The sequence below is a fragment of the Hyperolius riggenbachi genome, chromosome 4 (genome assembly GCF_040937935.1).
Source record: "Hyperolius riggenbachi isolate aHypRig1 chromosome 4, aHypRig1.pri, whole genome shotgun sequence".
Lineage (NCBI taxonomy): Eukaryota > Metazoa > Chordata > Amphibia > Anura > Hyperoliidae > Hyperolius > Hyperolius riggenbachi.
In genome coordinates, this window is record NC_090649.1 from 193,407,653 (window position 1) to 193,432,743 (window position 25,091).

At 46.8% G+C, this 25,091-nt stretch overlaps 1 protein-coding gene across 2 annotated transcripts in view; it reads left to right on the forward strand.

Annotated features, from left to right (window-relative positions):
- The window catches only part of LOC137571674 (probable cation-transporting ATPase 13A4), a 131,479-nt gene that overhangs the window by 10,928 nt on the left and 95,460 nt on the right, over window positions 1-25,091 (forward strand). For both annotated transcript variants that reach the window (XM_068281171.1, XM_068281172.1), the window contains exons 2-3: window positions 16,942-17,115; window positions 18,076-18,195. In XM_068281171.1, coding sequence (XP_068137272.1) covers window positions 16,942-17,115; window positions 18,076-18,195 — 294 coding nt within the window. The remainder of the gene's footprint in view (window positions 1-16,941; window positions 17,116-18,075; window positions 18,196-25,091) is intronic.

Below are 25,091 nucleotides of genomic sequence, written 5' to 3' on the forward strand. Positions count from 1 at the left end.
GTCTTAACAAGTAAGAGCATTTTAACATGCCAACAGCATCTATTCACTGATCTTCCCCCTCCCCAGATTTTTCCACTCCAGTGACCTTTCCTCCATAACCACTTCCTAGTGACAATCCCCCATAACCACTTCCTAGTGACAATCCCCCAAGCAGCCACCCCAGAAACCTCTCCCCCCCCCCCCAGCCACCCAGAAAGACTTCTTCCCCCCAGTCACCTCTCCTTCCCTAGCCACCCCCAGTGACCTGTCCCCCCCCCTCAGCAACCTCTCTCCCTAGCCACTTACTAGTAGAGTTGGGCCGAACGGTTCGCCTGCGAACGGTTCCATGCGAACTTCAGTGGTTCGCGTTCGCGTCCCGCAGGCGAACCTTTGCGGAAGTTCGGTTCGCCCCATAATGCACATGGAGGGTCAACTTTGACCCTCTACATCACAGTCAGCAGGCCCAGTGTAGCCAATTAGGCTACACTAGCCCCTGGAGCCCCACCCCCCCTTATATAAGGCAGGCAGCGGCGGCCATTACGGTCACTCGTGTGCTGCCTGCGTTAGTGAGAGTAGGGCGAGCTGCTGCAGACTGTCTCTCAGGGAAAGATTAGTTAGCCTTAACTTGTTCCTGTCTGGCTGCATACCTGTTCTGTAAACCCACCACTGCATACCTGTGCTGTGAACCCACCACTGCATACCTGTGCTGTGAACCCACCACTGCATACCTGTGCTGTGAACCCACCACTGCATACCTGTGCTGTGAACCCACCACTGCATACCTGTTCTGTGAACCCACCACTGCATACCTGTGCTGTAAACCCACCACTGCATACCTGTTCAGTGAACCCACCACTGCATACCTGTGCTGTGAACCCACCACTGCATACCTGTTCAGTGAACCTGTCACTGCATACCTGTTCTGTGAACCCACCACTGCATACCTGTTCAGTGAACCCACCACTGTATACCTGTTCAGTGAACCCACCACTGCATACCTGTTCAGTGAACCTGCCACTGCATACCTGTTCTGTGAACCCACCACTGCATACCTGTTCAGTGAACCCACCACTGCATACCTGTGCTGTGAACCCACCACTGCATACCTGTGCTGTGAACCCACCACTGCATACCTGTTCAGTGAACCCACCTCTGCATACCTGTGCTGTGAACCCACCACTGCATACCTGTTCTGTGAACCCACCACTGCATACCTGTTCTGTGAACCCGCCACTGCATACCTGTTGTGTTCAGTGAACCAGCCACTGCATACCTGTTCTGTTCAGTGGACCCGCCACTGTATACCTGTTTAGTGACCCCGCCACTGCATACCTGTTGTGTTCAGTGAACCTGCCACTGCATACCTGTTCTGTGAACCCGCCACTGTATACCTGTTCTGTTCAGTGAACCCGCCACTGCATACCTGTTCTGTTCAGTGGACCCGCCACTGTATACCTGTTCAGTGAACCCACCACTGCATACCTGTGCTGTGAACCCACCACTGCATACCTGTTCTGTGAACCCACCACTGCATACCTGTTCAGTGAACCCACCACTGTATACCTGTTCAGTGAACCCGCCACTGCATACCTGTTGTGTTCAGTGAACCCGCCACTGTATACCTGTTCAGTGAACCCGCCACTGCATACCTGTTGTGTTCAGTGAACCTGCCACTGCATACCTGTTGTGTTCAGTGAACCCGCCACTGTATACCTGTTCAGTGAACCCGCCACTGTATACCTGTACTGTTTAGTGAACCCGCCACTGCATACCTGTTGTGTTCAGTGAACCTGCCACTGCATACCTGTTCTGTGAACCCGCCACTGCATACCTGTTGTGTTCAGTGAACCCGCCACTGCATATCTGTTCTGTTCAGTGGACCCGCCACTGTATACCTGTTTAGTGAACCCGCCACTGCATACCTGTTGTGTTCAGTGAACCTGCCACTGCATACCTGTTCTGTGAACCCGCCACTGTATACCTGTTCTGTTCAGTGAACCCACCGCATCAGTGCGCATACCTGTGCAGTTAAGTGAACCCACCTACCTACGTGAGTGCACGCAGTGTGATATACCACTCCGTGCATACCCGATATGGACAAAACAGGTAGAGGAAGAGGTAGTGCCAGAGCCAGAGGAAGGCCACCTGGCAGGTCTGCGCGAGGTCGTGTAAATGTAATTTCGTGTGGACCTGGCCCACAGTACAGTGCTCGGAAGAAGGCACGTCCCATCACGACCCAAGATTGTCAGGACGTGGTTGAGTATTTAGCGACACAGAACACCTCATCTTGCTCAGCCACCAGCGCTACTACTAGCACCACTTCCGCTGCATTTGACACTTCGCAAGAATTATTTAGTGGTGAAATCACTGATGCACAGCCATTGTTGTTACAGCCAGATGAATTTTCACCAGCTCATATGTCTGCGTTACGCGGCAACACTATGGATGTAACGTGTAAGGAGGATGAAGGACCTACTGATGGTGCATGTTTGGATTTTTCTGAGTCAAGCGAAGCTGGGCAGGATGACTACGATGATGACAATGATAGGGATCCTCTGTATGTTCCCAATAGAGGAGATGAAGAGGGGGACAGTTCAGAGGGGGAGTCAGAGAGTAGTAGGAGGAGAGAAGTTGCTGAAAGAAGCTGGGGCAGCTCTTCGTCAGAAACAGCTGGTGGCAGAGTCCAGCACCATGTATCGCCACCTATGTACAGCCAGCCAACTTGCCCTTCAGCATCAGCTGCTGAGGTCACCATAGTGCCCACATCCCAGGGTGGCTCAGCGGTGTGGAAATTTTTTTAATGTGTGTGCCTCAGATCGGACCAAAGCCATCTGTTCGCTCTGCCAACAAAAATTGAGCCGTGGAAAGGCCAACACTCACATAGGGACAAGTGCCTTACGAAGGCACCTGGAGAAAAGGCACAAACAGCAATGGGATAGCCACCTGAGCAAAAGCAGCAGCAGCACACAAAAGCAAAGCCACCCTCCTTCTCCTCTTCCTCCTCCATCAGGTGCATTATCTGCTTCTGCCGCTTTCTCCCTTCCACCTTCACAGGCACCCTCCTCCACTCCGCCTCTGCCCTTGAGCGGTTCCTGCTCCTCTGCCCACAGCAGCAGTCAGGTGTCCGTGAAGGAAATGTTTGAGCGGAAGAAGCCAATTTCGGCCAGTCACCCCCTTGCCCGGCGTCTGACAGCTGGCGTGGCGGAACTGTTAGCTCGGCAGCTGTTACCATACCGGCTGGTGGACTCTGAGGCCTTCCGTAAATTTGTGGCCATCGGAACACCGCAGTGGAAGATGCCAGGCCGCACTTATTTTTCGAGAAAGGCCATACCCCAACTGCACCGTGAAGTTGAGAGGCAAGTGGTGTCATCTCTTGCGAAGAGCGTTGGGTCAAGGGTACACCTGACCACGGATGCCTGGTCTGCCAAGCACGGGCAGGGCCGCTACATTACGTACACAGCCCATTGGGTGAACCTGGTGGTGAACGATGGCAAGCAGGGCGCAGCGGACCAAATTGTGACACCTCCACGGCTTGCAGGCAGGCCTCCTGCCACCTCCTCTCCTCCTGCTACATGCTCTTCGCTGTCCTCCTCCTCCTTGGCTGAGTGGCAGTTCTCCTCTCCAGCTACACAGCCCCAGCTCCGCAGGGCCTATGCTGCATGCCAGGTAAGACGGTGTCACGCCATCTTAGACATGTCTTGTCTCAAAGCAGAGAGTCACACTGGAGCAGCTCTCCTGGCTGCTCTTAAGAAACAGGTGGATGAGTGGCTGACCCCGCACCACCTGGAGATAGGCAACGTGGTGTGCGACAACGGCAGCAATCTGCTTGCCGCTTTGCAAATGGGGAAGCTGACACACATACCCTGCATGGCACATGTCATGAATCTAGTGGTTCAAAGATTTGTGGCAAAGTACCCTGGCTTAGCGAATGTCCTGAAGCAGGCCAGGAAGTTCTGTGGGCATTTGAGGCGGTCTTACACAGCCATGGCACGCTTTGCGGAAATTCAGCGCAAAAACAACATGCCGGTGAGACGCCTCATTTGCGATAGCCCGACTCGCTGGAACTCGACCCTGCTCATGTTCTCCCGCCTGCTAGAACAGAAGAAAGCCGTGACCCACTACCTCTACAACTACAGTAGAATGAAACAGTCTGGGAAGATGGGGATGTTCTGGCCCGACAACTGGACACTGATGAAAAATGCATGCAGGCTCATGCGGCCGTTTGAGGAGGTGACCAACCTGGTGAGCCGCAGTGAGGGCACCATCAGCGACTTAATTCCCTACGCTTACTTCTTGGAGCGTGCTGTGCATAGAGTGGCGGATGAAGCAGTGAATGAGCGTGACCAGGAACCGTTACGGCAGGAACAGGCATGGGACCAATTTTCATCAGACCCAGCTGTTTCCTCAACACCTGCGGCAGCACAGAGGGGGGAGGAGGAGGAAGAAGAGAAGTCGTGTGCAGAAGACGAGTCAGACTCAGAGGATGATGAGCAAGGTGTTTCTTTGGGGGAGGAGGAGGAGGAGGAGGAGGAGGGGACAGCGGCAGGAGAACAACCGCAGCAGGCGTCGCAAGGGGCTTGTGCTGCTCAACCTTCCCGTGGTATTGTTCGCGGCTGGGGGGAGGAGGTTGACTTACCTGACGTCACTGAGGAAGAGCAAGAGGAGATGTAGGGTACTGGATCCGACTTTGTGCAGATGTCGTCTTTTATGCTGTCCTGCCTGTTGAGGGTCCCCCGTATAAAAAACCTCAAGGGGAATGAGCTGTACTGGGTGGCCACACTACTAGACCCTCGGTACAGGCACAAAGTGGCGAACCTGTTACCAACTCACCGGAAGGTGGAAAGGATGCAGCACATGCAGAACCAGCTGTCAACTATGCTTTACAATGCCTTTAAGGGTGATGTGACAGCACAACGCCAGCAAGGTACCACTGCCACTAATCCTCCTCCCGTGTCCACGCAGTCAAAGACAGGATGCTCCAGCGATCTCATGGTGATGTCGGACATGCGGACATTCTTTAGTCCAACGCCTCGCCGTAGCCCTTCCGGATCCACCCTCCACCAACGCCTGGAACGGCAGGTAGCCGACTACCTGGCCTTAAGTGTGGATGTAGACACTGCTGTGAACAGCGATGAGGAACCCTTGAACTACTGGGTGCGCAGGCTTGACCTGCGGCCAGAGCTGTCCCAATTTGCCATCCAACTTCTCTCCTGCCCTGCCGCAAGCGTCCTGTCAGAAAGGACCTTCAGCGCAGCTGGAGGCATTGTCACAGAGAAGAGAAGTCGCCTAAGTCACAAAAGTGTTAAGTACCTCACCTTTATCAAAATGAATGAGGCATGGATCCCGGAGGGCTGCTGCCCGCCCCAAGACTAAGTCAGTCCCCGCACACACAGCATCTCTGCCTGCACGCCGTGTGACTGGCTGCCTGGCCTGCCCCAAGAAGACTAAGTCGCTCCCAGTCCCTCCACACAGCATGTCTGCCTGCAGGCCGCTTGACTACCTTCTCCGCCACCACCAACAGGGTCCGGGACTCCAGGCGGATTGCTGAATTTTTTAGGCCGCTGCTAGCAGCGGCCGCTGTAATAATTTTTCTGGTGCGTGTACATGACTGCCTAATTTTTCTGGCTGCACTGCGGGCAGCTGCAACAACAAAAGAAAAGGCATGTACATGCGCCCATTCCCCTTCGTGATCATCACCTTGCCGTGGTGAAGGGGCTTGCGTATCACAATGAAGCAATGACCGGCGCCTAGATGAGTGTCTCGGGGGGCACACAAAAGATAATAAGGTCGTTGCTTCATTGTGGTCAGACCAAATTTGATCAGCTGGACAGTCACTGTTCTGTCATTCAGCTACATCAGCCAGGCGACCATATGGGCTGTAAAGCCACCAAAACCTGCACTCTCGCCATGGTGCGCACCAGTCCAGCACGGCCATCACTACACAAACAGCTGTTTGCGGTGCGTTACACGGTGAGTTTGGTGTGTCAGTGTGAAGCAGTACCTTAATTACACTACCTGATTGATGTATACACATGCAAGATGTTTTAACCACTTGAGGACCTAGGGCTTTCTACCCCTTAAGGACCGGCCACTTTTTTTCCATTCAGACCACTGCAGCTTTCACGGTTTATTGCTCGCTCATACAACCTACCACCTAAATGAATTTTGGCTCCTTTTCTTGTCACTAATACAGCTTTCTTTTGGGGCTATTTGATTGCTCCTGCGATTTTTACTTTTTATTATATTCATCAAAAAAGACATGAATTTTGGCAAAAAAATGATTTTTTTAACTTTCTGTGCTGACATTTTTCAAATAAAGTAAAATTTCTGTATACATGCAGCGCGAAAAATGTGGACAAACATGTTTTTGATAAAAAAAAACCCATTCAGTGTATATTTATTGGTTTGGGTAAAAGTTATAGCGTTTACAAACTATGGTGCAAAAAGTGAATTTTCCCATTTTCAAGCATCTCTGACTTTTCTGACCCCCTGTCATGTTTCATGAGGGGCTAGAATTCCAGGATAGTATAAATACCCCCCAAATGACCCCATTTTGGAAAGAAGACATCCCAAAGTATTCACTGAGAGGCATAGTGAGTTCATAGAAGATATTATTTTTTGTCACAAGTAAGCGGAAAATGACACTTTGTGAGAAAAAAAAAAAAAAAGTTTCCATTTCTTCTAACTTGCGACAAAAAAAAATGAAATCTGCCACGGACTCACCATGCCCCTCTCTGAATACCTTGAAGGGTCTACTTTCCAAAATGGGATCATTTGTGGGGTGTGTTTACTGTCCTGACATTTTGGGGGGTGCTAAATTGTAAGCACCCCTGTAAAGCCTAAAGGTGCTCATTGGACTTTGGACCCCTTAGCGCAGTTAGGCTGCAAAAAAGTGCCACACATGTGGTATTGCCATACTCAGGAGAAGTAGTATAATGTGTTTTGGGGTGTATTTTTACACATACCCATGCTGGGTGGGAGAAATATCTCTGTAAATGACAATTTGTTAATTTTTTTTACACACAATTGTCCATTTACAGAGATATTTCTCCCACTCAGCATGGGTATGTGTAAAAATACACCACAAAACACATTATACTACTTCTCCTGAGTACGGCGATACCACATGTGTGGCACTTTTTTGCACCCTAACTGCGCTAAAGGGCCCAAAGTCCAATGAGTACCTTTAAGATTTCACAGGTCATTTTGAGAAATTTCGTTTCAAGACTACTCCTCACGGTTTAGGGCCCCTAAAATGCCAGGGCAGTATAGGAACCCCACAAATGACCCCATTTTAGAAAGAAGACACCCCAAGGTATTCCGTTAGTAGTATGGCGAGTTCATAGAAGATTTTATTTTTTGTCACAAGTTAGCGGAAAATGACACTTTGTGAAAAAACACAATTAAAATCAATTTCCGCTAACTTTTGACAAAAAATAAAAACTTCTATGAACTCACCATACTCCTAACGGAATACCTTGGGGTGTCTTCTTTCTAAAATGGGGTCATTTGTGGGGTTCCTATACTGCCCTGGCATTTTAGGGGCCCTAAACCGTGAGGAGTAGTCTTGAAACGAAATTTCTCAAAATGACCTGTGAAATCCTAAAGGTACTCATTGGACTTTGGGCCCTTTAGCGCAGTTAGGGTGCAAAAAAGTGCCACACATGTGGTATCGCCATACTCGGGAGAAGCAGTACAATGTGTTTTGAGGTGTATTTTTACACATACCCATGCTGGGTGGGAGAAATACCTCTGTAAATGGACAATTGTGTGTAAAAAAATCAAAAGATTGTCATTTACAGAGGTATTTCTCCCACCCAGCATGGGTATGTGTAAAAATACACCTCAAAACACATTGTACTACTTCTCCCGAGTACGGCGATACCACATGTGTGGCACTTTTTTGCACCCTAACTGCACTAAGGGGCATAAAGTCCAATGAGTACCTTTAGAATTTCACAGGTCATTTTTGTTTCAAGACTACTCCTCACGGTTTAGGGCCCCTAAAATGCCAGGGCAGTATAGGAACCCCACTAATGACCCCATTTTAGAAAGAAGACACCCCAAGGTATTCCGTTAGGAGTATGGTGAGTTCATAGAAGTTTTTATTTTTTTGTCACAAGTTAGCGGAAATTGATTTTAATAGTTTTTTTTCACAAAGTGTCATTTTCCGCTAACTTGTGACAAAAAATAAAATCTTCTATGAACTCACCATACTCCGTACGGAATACCTTTGGGTGTCTTCTTTCTAGAATGGGGTCATTTGTGGGGTTCCTATACTGCCCTGGCATTTTAGGGTCCCTAAACCGTGAGGAGTAGTCTTGAAACCAAATGTCGCAAAATGACCTGTGAAATCCTAAAGGTACTCATTGGACTTTGGGCCCCTTAGCGTACTTAGGGTGTAAAAAAGTGCCACACATGTGGTACCGCTGTACTCAGGAGAAGTAGTATAATGCGTTTTGGGGTGTATTTTTACACATACCCATGCTAAGTGGGAGAAATATCTCTGTAAATGACAATTGTTTGATTTTTTTACACACAATTGTCCATTTACATAGAAATTTCTCCCACCCAGCATGGGTATGTGTAAAAATACACCCCAAAACACATTATACTACTTTTCCTGAGTACGGCGGTACCACATGTGTGACACTTTTTTGCAGCCTAGGTGCGCTAAGGGGCCCAACGTCCTATTCACAGGTCATTTTGAAGCATTTGTTTTCTAGACTACTCCTCGCGGTTTAGGGCCCCTAAAATGCCAGGGCAGTATAGGAACCCCACAAGTGACCCCATTTTAGAAAGAAGACACCCCAAGGTATTCCGTTAGGTGTATGGCAAGTTCATAGAAGATTTTATTTTTTGTCACAAGTTAGTGAAAAATGACACTTTGTGAAAAAAAAACAATAAAAATTATTTTCCGCTAACTTTTGACAAAAAATAAAATCTTCTATGAACTCGTCATACACCTAACATAATACCTTGGGGTGTCTTTTTTTTCTAAAATGGGGTCACTTGTGGGGTTCCTATACCGCCCTGGCATTTTACAGGCCCAAAACCGTGAGTAGTCTGGAAACCAAATGTCTCAAAATGACTGTTCAGGGGTATAAGCATCTGCAAATTTTGATGACAGGTGGTCTATGAGGGGGTGAATTTTGTGGAACCGGTCATAAGCAGGGTGGCCTTTTAGATGACAGGTTGTATTGGGCCTGATCTGATGGATAGGAGTGCTAGGGGGGTGACAGGAGGTGATTGATGGGTGTCTCAGGGGGTGGTTAGAGGGGAAAATAGATGCAATCAATGCACTGGGGAGGTGATCGGAAGGGGGTCTGAGGGTTTGGCCGAGTGATCAGGAGCCCACACGGGGCAAATTGGGGCCTGATCTGATGGGTAGGTGTGCTAGGGGGTGACAGGAGGTGATTGATGGGTGTCTCAAGGTGTGATTAGAGGGGAGAATAGATGCAAGCAATGCACTGGCGAGGTGATCAGGGCTGGGGTCTGAGGGCATTCTGAGGGTGTGGGCGGGTGATTGAGTGCCCTAGGGGCAGATAGGGGTCTAATCTGATAGGTAGCAGTGACAGGGGGTGATTGATGGGTAATTAGTGGGTGTTTAGGGTAGAGAATAGATGGAAACACTGCGCTTGGGTGGTGATCTGTTGTCGGATCTGCGGGCGATCTATTGGTGTGGGTGGGTGATCAGTTTGCCCACAAGGGGCAGGTTAGGGGCTGATTGATGGGTGTCAGTGACAGCGGGTGATTGATGGGTGTCAGTGACAGGGGGTGATTGATTGGTGATTGATAGGTGATTGACAGGTAATCAGTGGGTTATTACAGGGGAGAACAGATGTAAATATTGCACTGGCAAATTGATAAGGGGGGGTCTGAGGGCAATCTGAGATTGTAGGCGGGCGATTGGGTGCCCGCAAGGGGCAGATTAGGGTCTGATCTGATGGGTAACAGTGACAGGTGGTGATAGGGGGTGATTGATGGGTGATTGATGGGTAATTAGTGGGTGTTTAGAGGAGAGAATAGATGGAAACACTGCGCTTGGGTGGTGATCTGATGTCGGATCTGCGGGCGATCTATTGGTGTGGGTGGGTGATCAGTTTGCCCGCAAGGGGCAGGTTAGGGGCTGATTGTTGGGTGGCAGTGACAGGGGGTGATTGATGGGTGATAGGTGATTGGCAGGTGATTGACAGGTGATCAGTGGGTTATTACAGGGAAGGACAGATGTAATTAATGCACTGGCGAATTGATAAGGGGGGGGGGGGGGTCAGAGGGCAATCTGAGCGTGTGGGCGGGTGATTGGGTGCCCGCAAGGGGCAGATTAGGGTCTGATCTGATAGGTAAAAGTGACAGGTGGTGATAGGGGGTGATTGATGGGTGATTGATGGGTAATTAGTGGGTGTTTAGAGAAGATAACAGATGTAAACGATACATTTGGGAGGTAATCTGACGGCGGGTTTGCGGGCGATCTAATGGTGTGGGTGGGTGATCAGATTGCCCGCAAGGGGCAGGTTAGGGGCTGATTGATGGGTGGCAGTGACAGGGGGTGATTGATGGGTGATAGGTGATTGGCAGGTGATTGACAGGTGATCAGTGGGTTATTACAGGGAAGAACAGATGTAATTAATGCACTGGCGAATTGATAAGGGGGGGTCTGAGGGCAATCTGAGCGTGTAGGCAGGTGATTGGGTGCCCGCAAGGGGCAGATTAGGGTCTGATCTGATAGGTAACAGTGACAGGTGGTGATAGGGGGTGATTGATGGGTGATTGATGGGTAATTAGTGGGTGTTTAGAGGAGAGAATAGATGTAAACAATGGATTTGGGAGGTGATCTGATGTCGGATCTGTGGGCGATCTATTGGTGTGGGGGGGTGATCAGATTGCCCGCAAGGGGCAGGTTAGGGGCTGATTGATGGGTGGCAGTGACAGGGGGTGATTGACGGGTGATTGACGGGTGATTGACGGGTGATTGACAGGTGATTGACAGGTGATTGACAGGTGATCAGGGGGATAGATGCATACAGTAAACAGGGGGGGGGGGGTCTGGGGGGGGGGTCTGGGGAGAATCTGAGGGGTGGGGGGTGATCAGGAGGGGGCAGGGAGCAGGGGGGGGGGGGGATAAAAAAAAAATAGCGTTGACAGATAGTGACAGGGAGTGATTGATGGGTGATTAGGGGGGTGATTGGGTGCAAACAGGGGTCTGGGGGGTGGGCAGGGGGGGTCTGATGGGTGCTGTGGGCGATCTGGGGCAGGGGAGGGAGAAATCAGTGTGCTTGGGTGCAGACTAGGGTGGCTGCAGCCTGCCCTGGTGGTCCCTCGGACACTGGGACCACCAGGGCAGGAGGCAGCCTGTATAATACACTTTGTAAACATTACAAAGTGTATTATACACTTTGTATGCGGCGATCGCGGGGTTAACATCCCGCCGGCGCTTCCGTATAGCCGGCGGGATGTTGCGGCGAGCGAGCGGTGACAGGCGCCGGCGGAGGATCGCGTCACGGATGACGCGATCGCTCCGCCCATGCCCTTAAATGGACCGCCGCCTCTGTGGGTGAGGCCGTCCTGCAGGGCTCCACTTCCCCGCCGCCCCTGTGTAGTGGGCGGTCGGGAAGTGGTTAAAGCACTTTAGGCCTGTCATTTAGCATTCGGTGTGATTTCTGCCCTTAAAACGCTGCTTTGCGTCAAATCCAGATTTTTCCCGGGGACTTTTGGCATGTATCCCACTCCGCCATGCCCCCCTCCAGGTGTTAGACCCCTTGAAACATCTTTTCCATCACTTTTGTGGCCAGCATAATTATTTTTTTTTTTCAAAGTTCGCATCCCCATTGAAGTCTATTGCGGTTCGCGAACTTTAACGCGAACCGAACCTTCCGCGGAAGTTCGCGAACCAGGTTCGCGAACCTAAAATCGGAGGTTCGGCCCAACTCTACTTACTAGATGCAACTCCCCCAGCCACCCAGAATGACCTCTCCACCCCCAGCCACCTCTCACAGTGACCTCTCCCCTTAGATAGCTCCCAGTGACCCCCCCAGCCAACCCCGGTGACTTTTCAATCCCAAACCACCTTCAACAGTGACCCTCCCCCCCAGCCACCTCCAAGTGACCCCTCCTCCTTCAACACTTTCTAGTGACCTCCTCTTTCTCCCGCAGCCACCTGTCACAGTGACGGTGACCTCTCCCTTCCTAGACCCCCCCATGACCTCTCACCCCCAGCCACCTCCCAGTGACCTCCCCCAGCCAACCCTGGTGACCTCCCAGCCAGCTCTCAGTGACCTTTTCCCTAGGTCACACTCAGTAATCTCCCCCCAAGCAAATCCTAGTGACCAATTTCCCCGTAGTCACCACCAAGTGGTCTCTCCCCCTTAGCCAACCCCTAGTGACAAGGGAAACTATATAGGGATAGAGGACCACTAGACCACCTGGGCTAAATGTAAAGGGAAGAAGGGGGACTAGACCACCAGGATATACTGGAAGGGGTTTGGGGGACCGCTAGAGCACCAGGGGAACCTAAGGAGCTGCAGACCAAGGGGGATTTTGTTTGTGGAATTAAGCGGGTACTCTGCCTAATTATGATTCATGTATTTTTTTTTTGGGGGGGGGGGGTGGAGTGGGAATCCACCTACTAATGTTTGATGGTTTAGGTTGAGAGACTTTGCCTAATCCCAGTTTATTGATGCAAAATGCTGCCTAAATATGTTTGGGGAATGTTTCCTAAATATGTTTGGTGAATATGCTGCGTAATTATGTTTGGTGAGTGAAACACTGCAAATGATGATGTCTTGTGCTCATGCTGCTGAAAAATTATTACTATGTGAAGGATATTTCTGCTGAAAGTAAACCTGTGAGGTTAAAAGAAATAAAAATGTGATACTTTCCTCAAGAGGGGGAGCCTCTGGACCCTTTAGGTTTGGTTTTCCACCCAGTCCAAAATGTCTCAGTCCTCCACTGCTGCTGGGCCACCCAGTCAGAAGTGACGAAGTGACAAGTGTGGAACCCCCCCACCCCCCCGCTTCAGACATGGTATCTGTTTTTGATGTGTAGAGGGACATGGTTTCTGCGTTTGATGTTTGGGGGACATGTATCTGCGTTTGATGTGTGCATTTGATGTGTGGGAGACACTATATCTGCGTTTTATCAGTGTGTGTGTGTGTGGGGGGGTGCGCCACAGGTTTTCTCACCTGGAGTGACAAAATGACTATGGCGCCCTTGAGCTGGTGGGTACTATCAGAAGATCACCTCACCAGTGGCAAGGGCCCACTGGTGAGCAGAGAGGTCAGACAGGCTAGGTTCGGCAACTGAGAGGTAGGTACAGTACAGAATCAGTAAGCAAAAGAGTAGTAGGTATTCAGGCAGAGGTCCAGCAACTAGATCAGATGGGCAGAAGTACAGAAACGTAAAGCAATAGCAGAGTCAGAGATAAGCCAGAGTCATACACAGAATATCAATAATATACAATAAAGCAATAGTCCTAGTCTTGTGTGAAATCCCTGGTTTCCTCCCAGATCAAAGCACACCGGATACTAGTCTAAGGTCTGAGCGCTAACACGTATGTATTCGCAACAGCAGACAGGTTGCGACTGAAGACTGAAGGCTTTTGAAGCAGAGGAGACCCCACAGCCGCACCCACTACCAATCAGCCAATCCTGAGCGGCATGAGTCCCCTCTGACGTCAGCCGACCAGCGGGTTAGCTGACGCGCCTCCTCCCAGCATAAAGGTCCTGTCTACGCGCGCGGCCGCGCGATATAGCAACCCTATGTGCTAATGACAATTCTGTCACCGGCGTGCTAGACGCCGGTGGAACGGAAAAAACCTCCGAGCAGGGAACTGAGGCGGCTGTGGAGACACCCTGCGTGCCCATAGCCGCACATGAACATTTTCACAATATTCTAATGGTCTGAAATTTTAATTTTGGGATTTTCATAAGCTTTAAGCCATAATTCAACATTTAACTTGAATTACTGAAATAAATGGACCTTTGCACAATATTCTAATTTTCTAATTTTTCGAGTTTCACCTGTATAGTGTTCAAACATTTCTGCGCAAAAAATTTTTTTTTATATATTTTCCATGCAAACGAGTGTGAATCCTCCCTTTGGAAGTTTCCCACATGTTGCATGCCGAATTCCTATATATAAAACAAAAAACGAGAACAAAAACCGAATTTTTTCCCACACTGACACCTAGGATTAGAATTAAGGTCCCACAAAAATCTCATCATTATAGACACCTAGCTGTGCATCTTCATTCTGTTTGACTTTTGTGATTGACCTGAATAAGGGTGAAAATACACATCCAATTTTAATTGGTCAATGATTGACCAATTTTTCCATCTCCATGTAGTATGGGAGCTTACCTACACAATCTGTTCATAGTATTCAAAAACTGTTGGCCCTCACACTACATGGAAATGGAAAAACTTGGCCATTGGATGCCAATAAATATTGGGTGTGTGTATGTACCCTTAAGCCTGGTACACACTTTCAATTATGATTGGCCAATCACTGATTATCACCACCTCCAGGCAGTACGAGGGTCAACAGATGTTGAATACGATGAATAAATTGTGTAAATAAGCCCTCATACTACATGAAGGTGGTAAAATTGGTCACTGATTGTCCAATCATAAATGAGTGTATGAGAGTGTGTACCAGGCTTAAGTGGGCATGTATGCCACAAAACATATGTATGTAATTGATAGTTGATATTTCTACTGAAAATCAGCCTTTGAACCATAGTTTATCCATTATTTTGCTGTTTGATTTAAATACCAGAATGACCCCCTCCCCCCTTCCCGGTTTTCTTATCTACTAGCTGAACCACCACCCCATCAAGAGGACTGACTAATCACACTTGGAATGGTGCTCAGCTTAGATGTTGGATGAATCTAGTTTTCCAGCATGTCTGATCATGCCTGACCAATTTGTCAGTAGACATTGAGACACATACTTGGAAAATGTAACCAAAATGATATGGAATAATCATTTTAGGTGACCTTAATTTCAAGTGTCTGTGGGTCTTTAGGCCAAAAGCTATGTACAGTACACACACTAGACCCCCAATATTACCAAACTAACAATCCCTGACAACATTGCAACAACTAAATGGTGTCTAACAGTGACATGGTAAATTTGAATTCATCGATGGCACAATGACGGTCTTATCATTGGACTGTTCAAGCTCAAAACTGAGGATCCAAAAGTATGTAACTAGCCAGTAGCCATATATAAGGGTTTTGAATGGAGCGATCATTTATCATCCTCCAATACATGTGTTTTCAACTGACAAACACCGATTCCCAGCATCATCCAAATGGATCTGCCAGGATGGATGTCTACATGGACAATAATCAATGTCTGCTGATGTCTTTTTGCATCATTGTGGCTCTTTTTTTACTGATGATTCTTGGGCAACATGTTGTTCCTCATTCATTTTGGATGACAACGGTCTGGTGACCTTAAACTGTACCAGAGCTGACCTAAAACGAAGATTTGATACTACCCCACCACTTCCGTCTGTAGCCTAAACCCATGAGTCCCACGCCGTCCTCCCACGGTCTGCCATTCAGCCGCGATCAGCCCTGGTAATATGTTCAGCCGCGTCCAGTCAGAGTCTACTGCACATACGCGGACCTCACGTAACTGAGCCTATTAAAAGGGCTGATTGCGGCTGAACAGCAGACCATGGGAGGACGGCGTGGGACTCACATGGGTTTATGCTGCTGGAGGAAGCCGCAGGTGAGTATCAAATCATCCTTTTAAGTCAGCTCTAGTTTCCTTTAAGTGACCTCACTTCAATGTAGTTATTTATACCTCTACACGTGCCCTTAGATGCCTGCTTAAATACAGTAAGAGTATACCAAGTCCAAATGTGTTGTTCCTGATATTTAACAATAAGTTTTAAATATAATTTTAGTATGCTTTTATTTACATTTGGCCATTTACATGAAATAGTTTTATCAGCCAGATAAAGACCCTGTTTGGTCAGTTTTGCGTGTATGCATTAGTGCACCACCGGAAAGTTGGGCGCATGGCTCACTTTGCTGCCATTGAAATTCCCAGCAGTGTAAAATACTATTCCCCCTCGAGTCATAGCAACTCCAGGAGGACATGCAATCTAGGGTCTGGCTGCCGCTGTCATTGGAATTACAGCTACGCTATATTATTGCAGCTATAGCCACACCAATATCAAGTGCTATGTGGCTTCGCAGTTCTGCAGCCTAAGACCCCTTTCACACCTAAATGAATTTCAATTTCAAAACCCAGAATAGCAAATACCCCTCCCCTCCCCCCCCCCCCCCCCAAAAAAAGTCTGGCTTATTGTCATGTGGTCATGTGGGTGGAAATAGAGTGTAAAAATGTGCCATGTGGTCACACTCCTATCTGTTTTGATATGAGAAAAGAATTTCAGAGATAGGATCAGGCTGGTGCGCCATGGAACTTCATGAGGTTGGCCATACTCCACATGCCTATACATGTGAAGCATGGCTTCTTCTTCAATGCATGTGTGGTGCAGGGTGATGTCAGTGGGGTAAGCATACATGTAAAAAGGGCACCCTGGTAATTTGAGCACTAGGAATAGCTGCTAGTAGAATATCAGTGAAATTACTAATAGTCTACTACTAAATCCAGTTCTATCAAGTCCTAACTGCAGAGTGCCAACCAGAGATCACCATAAACGTATTTTTCCAAATAAGCCCTGTACGGAGGATGGTAACACTGTGTATCCTTACCAACCACTGTGGCATGTTTGCTGCTGGGTCACTTTAAAGAGAAAGTCATTTAGCATTGCTGAATTAAGTAATGGGCATTACTCAATTAATTTGTGGACAAAAGTAATTTATACCTTTTGTATTTTTTATTTTAAGATGTGTTAGCTGAATGTGTTGGTATATTTACATGAAAGTTTTAGTAGTATTAATCTGTTTTTTTTTTTTTTTTTTTTTTTTTTTCATTTTACAGGAAATATTTGGATACAGAAAAGTGCAATGGAGGACTGTACTATGCTTAGCAGGATACATATTTTCTTTAGGATTACTTTGGCTTCTGTTTTACTGGAAGCCTGAGTGGAGTGTTTGGACTTGTTGCACACAATGTACTCTGGAGGATGCTGACGTTGTGTTACTTATGGCAACAGTAAGTAATTTCTGACAGCCTGTATTATGTTTTAGTTCTTCATAATGACATTGCCCGGTGCAAAAGCAGTCAAAACATGTTGTGCTGGATGGTAAGTAATAGATCTAGGCTACAACTTATTTTAGACCAGACCTGTGCAATTGATGGACAGGTTCATTGGCATAAAAATCCCTGAGATTTTATTATGAATTAAACCAATGGACAGTGAGTTCACCTGTGGCAGAGTCAGGCCTTATTACCAAGAGAAGTTGATAGGCAGTGAAAAGCCTCTCAAACTCTCACAACTGCTTGCTGTTGCCTGGCAATTGCTTGCTGCTGCCTAGTAACTGCTCACTGCTGCCTAGTAATGGCTTGCTGAGCACACAGTTCAACTCCCCATGGAAATGAGTCCTCAGAGAGGCACATGGTTGTCAACCCTCTGGAAATAATGAGAGTAAATTCTTGATCCTGGAGGTACTCAAAGTGGTACTATAATAATATCTGCCTCCCAAGAGTGAACCAGTATGGGGCACATTACTTTCCCTTGCCTAGTCCCAAAAAAGGGTTAAAAAGAAAAATATTTTTACTATCAATGTTATAAAAAAAAAATAACTAAATAATCTAAATAATCAAATTCCAATACAGTATCTTCAGGAATATAGGTTCCAAGCCAGTATGTACATAAATAAATTCTCTAATGCAAAATTTTTAAATGTGAAAAAAGGCTTTACACAAGTGTTGCACAGTTGATTGCCATATCAGGTATACTAACATGTTCAGGGACTTTCCAGATAACTTTGGAATAAATGTACTTTTATAAATGCAAATTTGTACCATTTAAAAAAAATTCTCAGTGTGAAAACATACAAAATTATCTTTGCGAAATTTTCCTAACTTTACCTGGAGATCGCCTGTGTTTTTTTTCCCCTTTTTTGAATATGTTTCGCTAAGTACATATTGTATACTACTTTCCATCAACAGGATGAATTTAAACAGTGTTGCCGAAAAAATGTTCAATGGACTCATCTTACAGAAGCTAACACGATCACAGAAGATAACAACTGTATTGTCTACAAATCACTCATCATGCCAGGAATGAAGGTATTTATAATAATTGTATATTTTTTTTAATTGTCCATAATATAACATTTGCACTTATTAACCACTTAAAGCAGAAATAAATTCAAACCCATCTTTAGATAGAGATTCACAAATATTTGTGGTAAAAAAGGTGATCCTTGCCTCCCCAGGATATCTACTTTTGGTCCCTGCTGATTCTCTTCAATGGTGCTCATCCGGATTCCGGATATCCGAATTACCCGGATAATCCAAACTTTTTCCACTATCTGACTCGGATTCAGATTCTGGATACCTGGGCCAAATCCGGAATGCTGTACCAGGATTTGCAGCGGTATCCGGATAGGAATTCGGATATCCGGTCGGATATCCAGATCCGGGTACTGTCTGTAACTATGGAGGAGAATGACGTCCATGATGTCACTGAGCCAATCAAAGGGCTCCCAGTAGAAGCCCTAGCAACCAATCACAGAAGGGAACCCTGGCCAGCGCCTCCTGACCTCATTGAGCCAATCAGAGGGCTCCCAGCCTAAGCCCTAGCACCCAATCACAGAAGGGAACCCTGGCCAGCCCCCCCTGTGTATTAAGGAGGGGTGCCATGATGAGAAATCTCGTCCTTGCTGGTGTCTGCTCACTGAGAGACATGCTCCAGTGCTGCTGGCCTAGCACTGTATACAGTGATAAACCTAAAGCTGTTCAGTGATTAACACCTTCACTATCACTACACTATTGTTCTATTGTTTTATTAGGTAGCTAGCTTGATTTCATTCAGTGACAGTCAGAGTGTGTGCTGCAGGCTTGCTGCAGCAGCTGCTAGGTCCTGCCCTGTGTCTGTGTGTGTGTGCTATGCACAGACCAGGCCAGCTGCTGGCCTGATATTAGCCTTAGCTACAGTATAGGTTAGGGAATATGATTACTGTGTTATTGTGTAGTTAGTACTGCAGTCAGTGCTAGTTAGTTGTTAGAGTAGTACTACTGTGTTAGCTTACTACAGAACTGCTGTGCTGCTGAGAAGTGCCAGTGTGACAGTTAGTGTGCACTAGTGTCTTCTCCTCTGCTGTCTGACTGTCACTCCATGCTGATTTGCTTTAAAGTCCAACCCCAATTTTAATAAAGTACAAGTACCCCACATCATGTGGCTGAAGCAAGCTGGAGCACCAGAACCCCCTCTGCCACTGCTGCCAACACTGAGGCCCGTTCAGGCAGCCCGTCCTCAGTGGCCTCCTCTGCTCCCTCCATTGCTTCCCGTGCAAGGAAAAAACGTTGCCAGACACTGTTGGGCGACTCTATCCCTGTTGTTGGCAAAAGGTGGACATGAAGTGGCTGGGAATCACTATGCCTGCCTTACCACCCTTTACCACCACCACCACAACCTCCTGGCTCCTCCTGATTAACTATTACTAACTAAGCCGCCTGGTTCACAATTTTTTTACAGCCGTGGTACCACCAACGCTACGTGCCACGTACATGTGCCACGTGGCACGTGGCACTTGGCATGGCATGTGGCACTTGGCACGTGGCACTTGGTATATGCCAAGTGCCATGTGCCAAGTACCAAGTGCCACGTGCCAAGTGCCACATGCCAAGTGCCACGTGCCACATGCCAAGTGCCCTGTGCCACATGCCAAGTGCCACATGCCACTGCCAAGTGCCACGTCCGGCATGCTCCTGGCACACGTTACACTTGCTGCTGCTGCTTTGCCCTGCTCCTGATACCTGTGCTGCTCCCACCACCAGGTTGCCAAAGGCCACTGATACCACCTATATTTAACCCAAAACACAATTGCTGCTTAATTTTTTGGAGGTGTCCGGCTTGAAAACTGTCATGTCCCAGTTGTGCGGTTGGACTTTGGACACAATGTTGGCTGCACGACCGCTGTCTGGAACCTAGTCCTAATGTTAATTTATAGCCTTTTTTTGGGGGGGGGGGGGGGAGGGGGATTTTAAGTCTCCACATAATCAATTAGTGTTTCCCTCTAAAAAAAACATGATGCTACATGCCTCATTTACCCTAAAAAAATGTTTTAGAAGCAATTTAAAGGCCACTTCCATTTTTCTATCCGGATATCCGAATCTGCCCGGATATCCCGGATACTGGGTCTGGATATCCGATTCTAACTTTGCATTCGGATATCCGATCCGGATCCGGATATCTGGGTATCCTGATCCGAATCCATTCGGATTTTGAAAAGGGGTATCCGAGCAGCACTAATTCTCTTCTTTGTATCCAACTAACCTTCTACCTGTTCACTGTTGAAGTTTGTAGTCAATGCCTGTACAGCAGACAGTAAGCGATTCCCACATGTTCCATTCTTTCTGGTTATAGCACTAGTATGTGAGCCTTGTCAAACAAAGGCACCCACATACCTTATTATCAAAACAGTTAATTTTGGCGCCTCTCACTGAGTGCTGAGCGGAGCGCTAAAGCTGGGTGCAGTCATAGCAGCAATGCACCAGTAATTTGGGGTTCCGGCGGTCTTCAGACCCCAAATTACATCTCCCTTTCGAGTTGCTACAACTTGGAGGGTGAATAGTATTTAACACCAACAGTTTAGCAGCAGCAGGGAGAGCTGTCTTTTGGCTCACCCTACGCCGAACTGCCTGGCGCAGAGATAACATGTACTACCTTATTATTGAGCCAAGTGCTGGAAGTGTGCAATACTAGGGACTGTATTAGAAGAAGATAGTGTTGGATCTTCACTGCAATAGACAAGGTTAAGAAGAAAGCGGTAGGTCAGTATTAAAAGGGCTTTACTGGAGAGGTGAATAACACTTTTTCCAGCTATAGACTTGTTTTGCAGGGAGTGCCACATTCATGAGTACAGTTCAAGAGCATCAGGTACCAAATATTTGTTAATTATTAATATTAATAATTTAAAAATATTACTTTTTGTGTTTCTCCAGTTAGTGACCATCAGACCCATGTACTTAAAGTGGATCCGAGGAGAACTTTTACTCATTGCATAATTGTGTTCCTTTCCTATTGTTTATAGAGCATTGCTCAAGCCAAATACTTTTTTTGTTTTTGTTTTAATACTCTAATTCCCTATAAACTAAATAAACCATGCCCACGGGTTTTCAGAGAGCCTTGGCAGTAGCAAGGGCTCATGGGAGCTCAGTCTGGGCAGGAGAAGGAGGAGGTGTTACTAGCCATTGATTTCAGAGGCAGAGGGGAGGAGGGAGGAGGGGGGAGTAGTATTCCCTAACCATTCTGGTATGTGGGAACATAATTTAGCAATTTACGTGAAAAATCATTTTATGACTGCCACATTCATAAATTCGCGAAACATGCAAAATTTATGAGTGGGTTATGTGAAATCAATTTAATATTTCAATTGTAATTACGTGTCATCGTAATTGTGAACTTTTATTAAAAATTAGCACATTACGATCCTCACTATTTGTGACTAGTGACCTGCTCTGTTGCTATGCGGGAGTGCTGAAGAAGCAGCCTAGGGGCTTGATTCACTAACCAGTGCTAACTCAGTAAGCATGCCTAAAAGCTTTGCATGTGCAAACTAGGGTGCTGAGTAGTTTGCACTGCAAAACTGATGCTGTTTGCATGCTATTTTAGAGCGTGTACGGCGTTACGTGGTATGTGAGAATGGCGCTGTGCGTTCCCATGCAAAATTAGCCGCTTCGCATGCAAAGTACGCTTAGCACAGTAAGCAGCTGATTTTGCACGCGAAGCGCTGCATGCAAAACTTTGCGCGCTCAAACTCTTACGCGCATATTAGTGTGTGAAGAGGCAGTTTGCACGTGCTAAGGGGCTTTTCACTTGTGTGCTAACATTGAGCACGCTTTTGTGAATCAAGCCCTAGGAGTTGAAATCACCATGGATGGCTGATCATTAGGAAGTAAAGTGCTCTTGGTCAGTGCTCAGAACTTGCTATGCAGGCTTCTGTTGCTATGCTCCTGCATTTCATCTGTGTTGTGTGATGTTGCCTTGATGTTAGAAAAGATAGAACAGTCTTGCAGATATTAATGAGTGTGTGTCCTTGTAGAGGGCATGTGCAAGTGGACAGAAGATTTTTATGACAAAGACTTCCTTCAGACAGGGCTGGATTTATTATTTTGCCTACCCAAAACAAACTATAGTGTGCCATTTCCTCCTCAAGTTTCAATAGTATGTGCAAATTGCCAATTGTATGTACAGCATGCCCCTGTTTCCATGACAGCAATGTCGTTCTTCCATATACCGCCTCCTTTTTTTTTAGCACTGCCTCTTTTTCATGTGCACCCCTTCCTGTCTGCTGATAACCATCTTTAGCACATACAGAAGCTCTCTAATCCTATTTAGCATATATATAGGCACTTCTACTTCTCTCTGGCATCATTATGGGAGTGCGGATGGTGCTGGTGTATCGCAGAGCCGGATTTGTACTTTTTACTGCCCAAGGCCCACTATCACTGACAACAGCATCCTAAACTTCCCCCCAACACCAAAGCGATTAGATTATAGCCTCCTCTGAGACCAGTTAGTGACATGATGGCAGGGATTACATTATAAGATCCTCTTAGGACAGTTATGGCAGGGATTAGATTGCAAACTCCCTGGTGAGTGGCACATTCTGTAAATGACAGGCAGCTCAGAGATCACTGTGATGTGAGTGCCCGTTCGCTGCCCCTTCACCACCTAATAGTGCTATCTGGTGGAAGGGGATAAAGTCCTCCTAATCGGGCGGGGGGGGGGGGGGGCACAATGGCATCCTAATACTGCTATTAGGGTGGTGAAGGAAAAAGGGATGTGGAACAAAGGCTACCTAATACCGCTATATGGGAGTGGCACAAAAAGCCACCTTTTAATGCTATCTGGGAGATTAGGGGGCACAAGGGCCACCTTATACTGCCAGCAAGTATCATGTAGGCGGGTCATTTCACATAAGACTGGCACTTTACCCCCCTAAACATGAAGCAGCCACTATCTTAAATTTTCAGCTCCCCTAGTGTGCAGCATCCCCCATAAGCCAAGACCTAAGAAGCTTTTTCAGAAATCCCACCCTGGCTGCAGCACGTAAACGAAAAGTAAATGTGTTAATCCCTGATACAATACATACATTTTCCTACATAACACACAGTAATTTTTAAATTTCCTTCATTGACTTATTGCTTTACCTACTAGATTAAACACTGTGCCCTGCCTCTTGTAAGTAAGTACAAGGCAAGCAGTTTACTGTAATGGCTGGGTGTGGAAAGTTCCCAGACAGCTGGTCTCCAGTGCCATTCATGTAATCCTACATTTAGGTAATTGTCACTTATTCGGTGTGCAACTCTAGATATATAAAGGACCCGATTAACAAAATCACAGTTGAGAAAACATCATGATAATTGATTTACTTAGAAAAACAGGACACACACAACCTTTTGTGGCACATGAGGATTTCACTATATGATTTCTGGCCATTTGTAAGCTCCTCCTAGCAGTGGCTGCATTAATTGCCATGCAGAAGAGGAAACCCTTGTTCCTAACACTGGGACATCTTAAAAGATTCATTTTTGAAGCTCTGTGACTGTTTATGCTTAGGTAGTTCAGAACCTACCTTCACCCATTCTGTAACACATTAGTTTATGCAAATACAGCAGGTACCACTTTCTGGTTTGTGGATTTATTTTAGTTTTGTCCAAATTTGCCTCAAAATTCTGTATTTGGGTACTCCTAAACTTCACCACTTGACCACCGCAGGTGCGTATTTCTCTGTCCCTTTGCACAACCTTTAACCACCAGGGACAGAGATATACGCACCTCCCGCCACTACGCACGCTCCAGGTGCTCGTGCACGCCACGCGCTCGCACAGAGATCAATGAACGGGAATAGCCATTCCCGTTCGTTGATCTAAGCCCCCCAGCAATGATCGGCTGCTCCTATGAGAAGCAGTGCGATCATTGTGGAAAAAAAAAAGTTTCCCAGCCTCCCTGAACTTCCTGCAAGCGTACTTCCTACACTTTGCAGGACGCATTCACAAAAAGTTACTGTGGCCATCTTGTGGCCAAATAGTAAAACTATACCCAAAAGCATTTTTCATATACATAGTTTTACATTATAAATTAACTCATTACCTCCCACACTCCCCATATTTTTTTGGTAATTAAAAAAACAAAACAAAAAAAAAACATAAATAGTTACCTTAGGGACTGAACTCTTTAAATATTTATGTCAAGAGGGTATAACACTGTTACTTTATAAACTATGGGCTTGTAATTAGGATGAACGCAAAACTGAAAAAATGCACCTTTATATCCAAATAAAATATTGGTGCCAAACATTGTGATAGGGACTTAATTTAAATGTTGTAATAACCGGGACAAATGGGCAAATACATTTCATGGGTTTTAATTACAGTAGGATGCATTATTTTAAAACTATAATGGTCGAAAACTGAAAAATAAGGATTTTTTCCCAAATGTTTTCCTATTTTCCCATTAAAACACATTTAGAATAAAATAATTCTTGGCATAATGTCCCACCTAAAGAAAGTCTAATTGGTGGTGAAAAAAAAAAAGATATAGTTCATTTCATTGCGATAAGTAATAATAAAGTTATAGACGAATGAATGGTAGGAGCGCTGAAAGGTGAAAATTGCTCTGGTGCTCAAGTGTAAAACCCCTCAGTGGCCAAGTGGTTAACCTCCCTGGTGGTCTATTAAAACAACCAGGGGGCAGCGCAGGACTTTAAATTTTTTTTTTTAATCATGTAGCTAGCCTAGCGTGAGCTACATGATAGCTGCTGTGCAGTGGCATCCCCCCACCCCCTCCGATCGCCTCCGGCCATCAGCGCAAACAGGAAATACCATTCAGAACGGGTTTTCCTGTTTGGCTTCCCCCGTCGCCATGGCATCGGGAGCCCCGATCCACCCCTCAGCGCTGCCTGGCACTGATAGGCCAGGCTGCGCAAGGGGTCTTGGGGGGGGCGGTGCAGAGC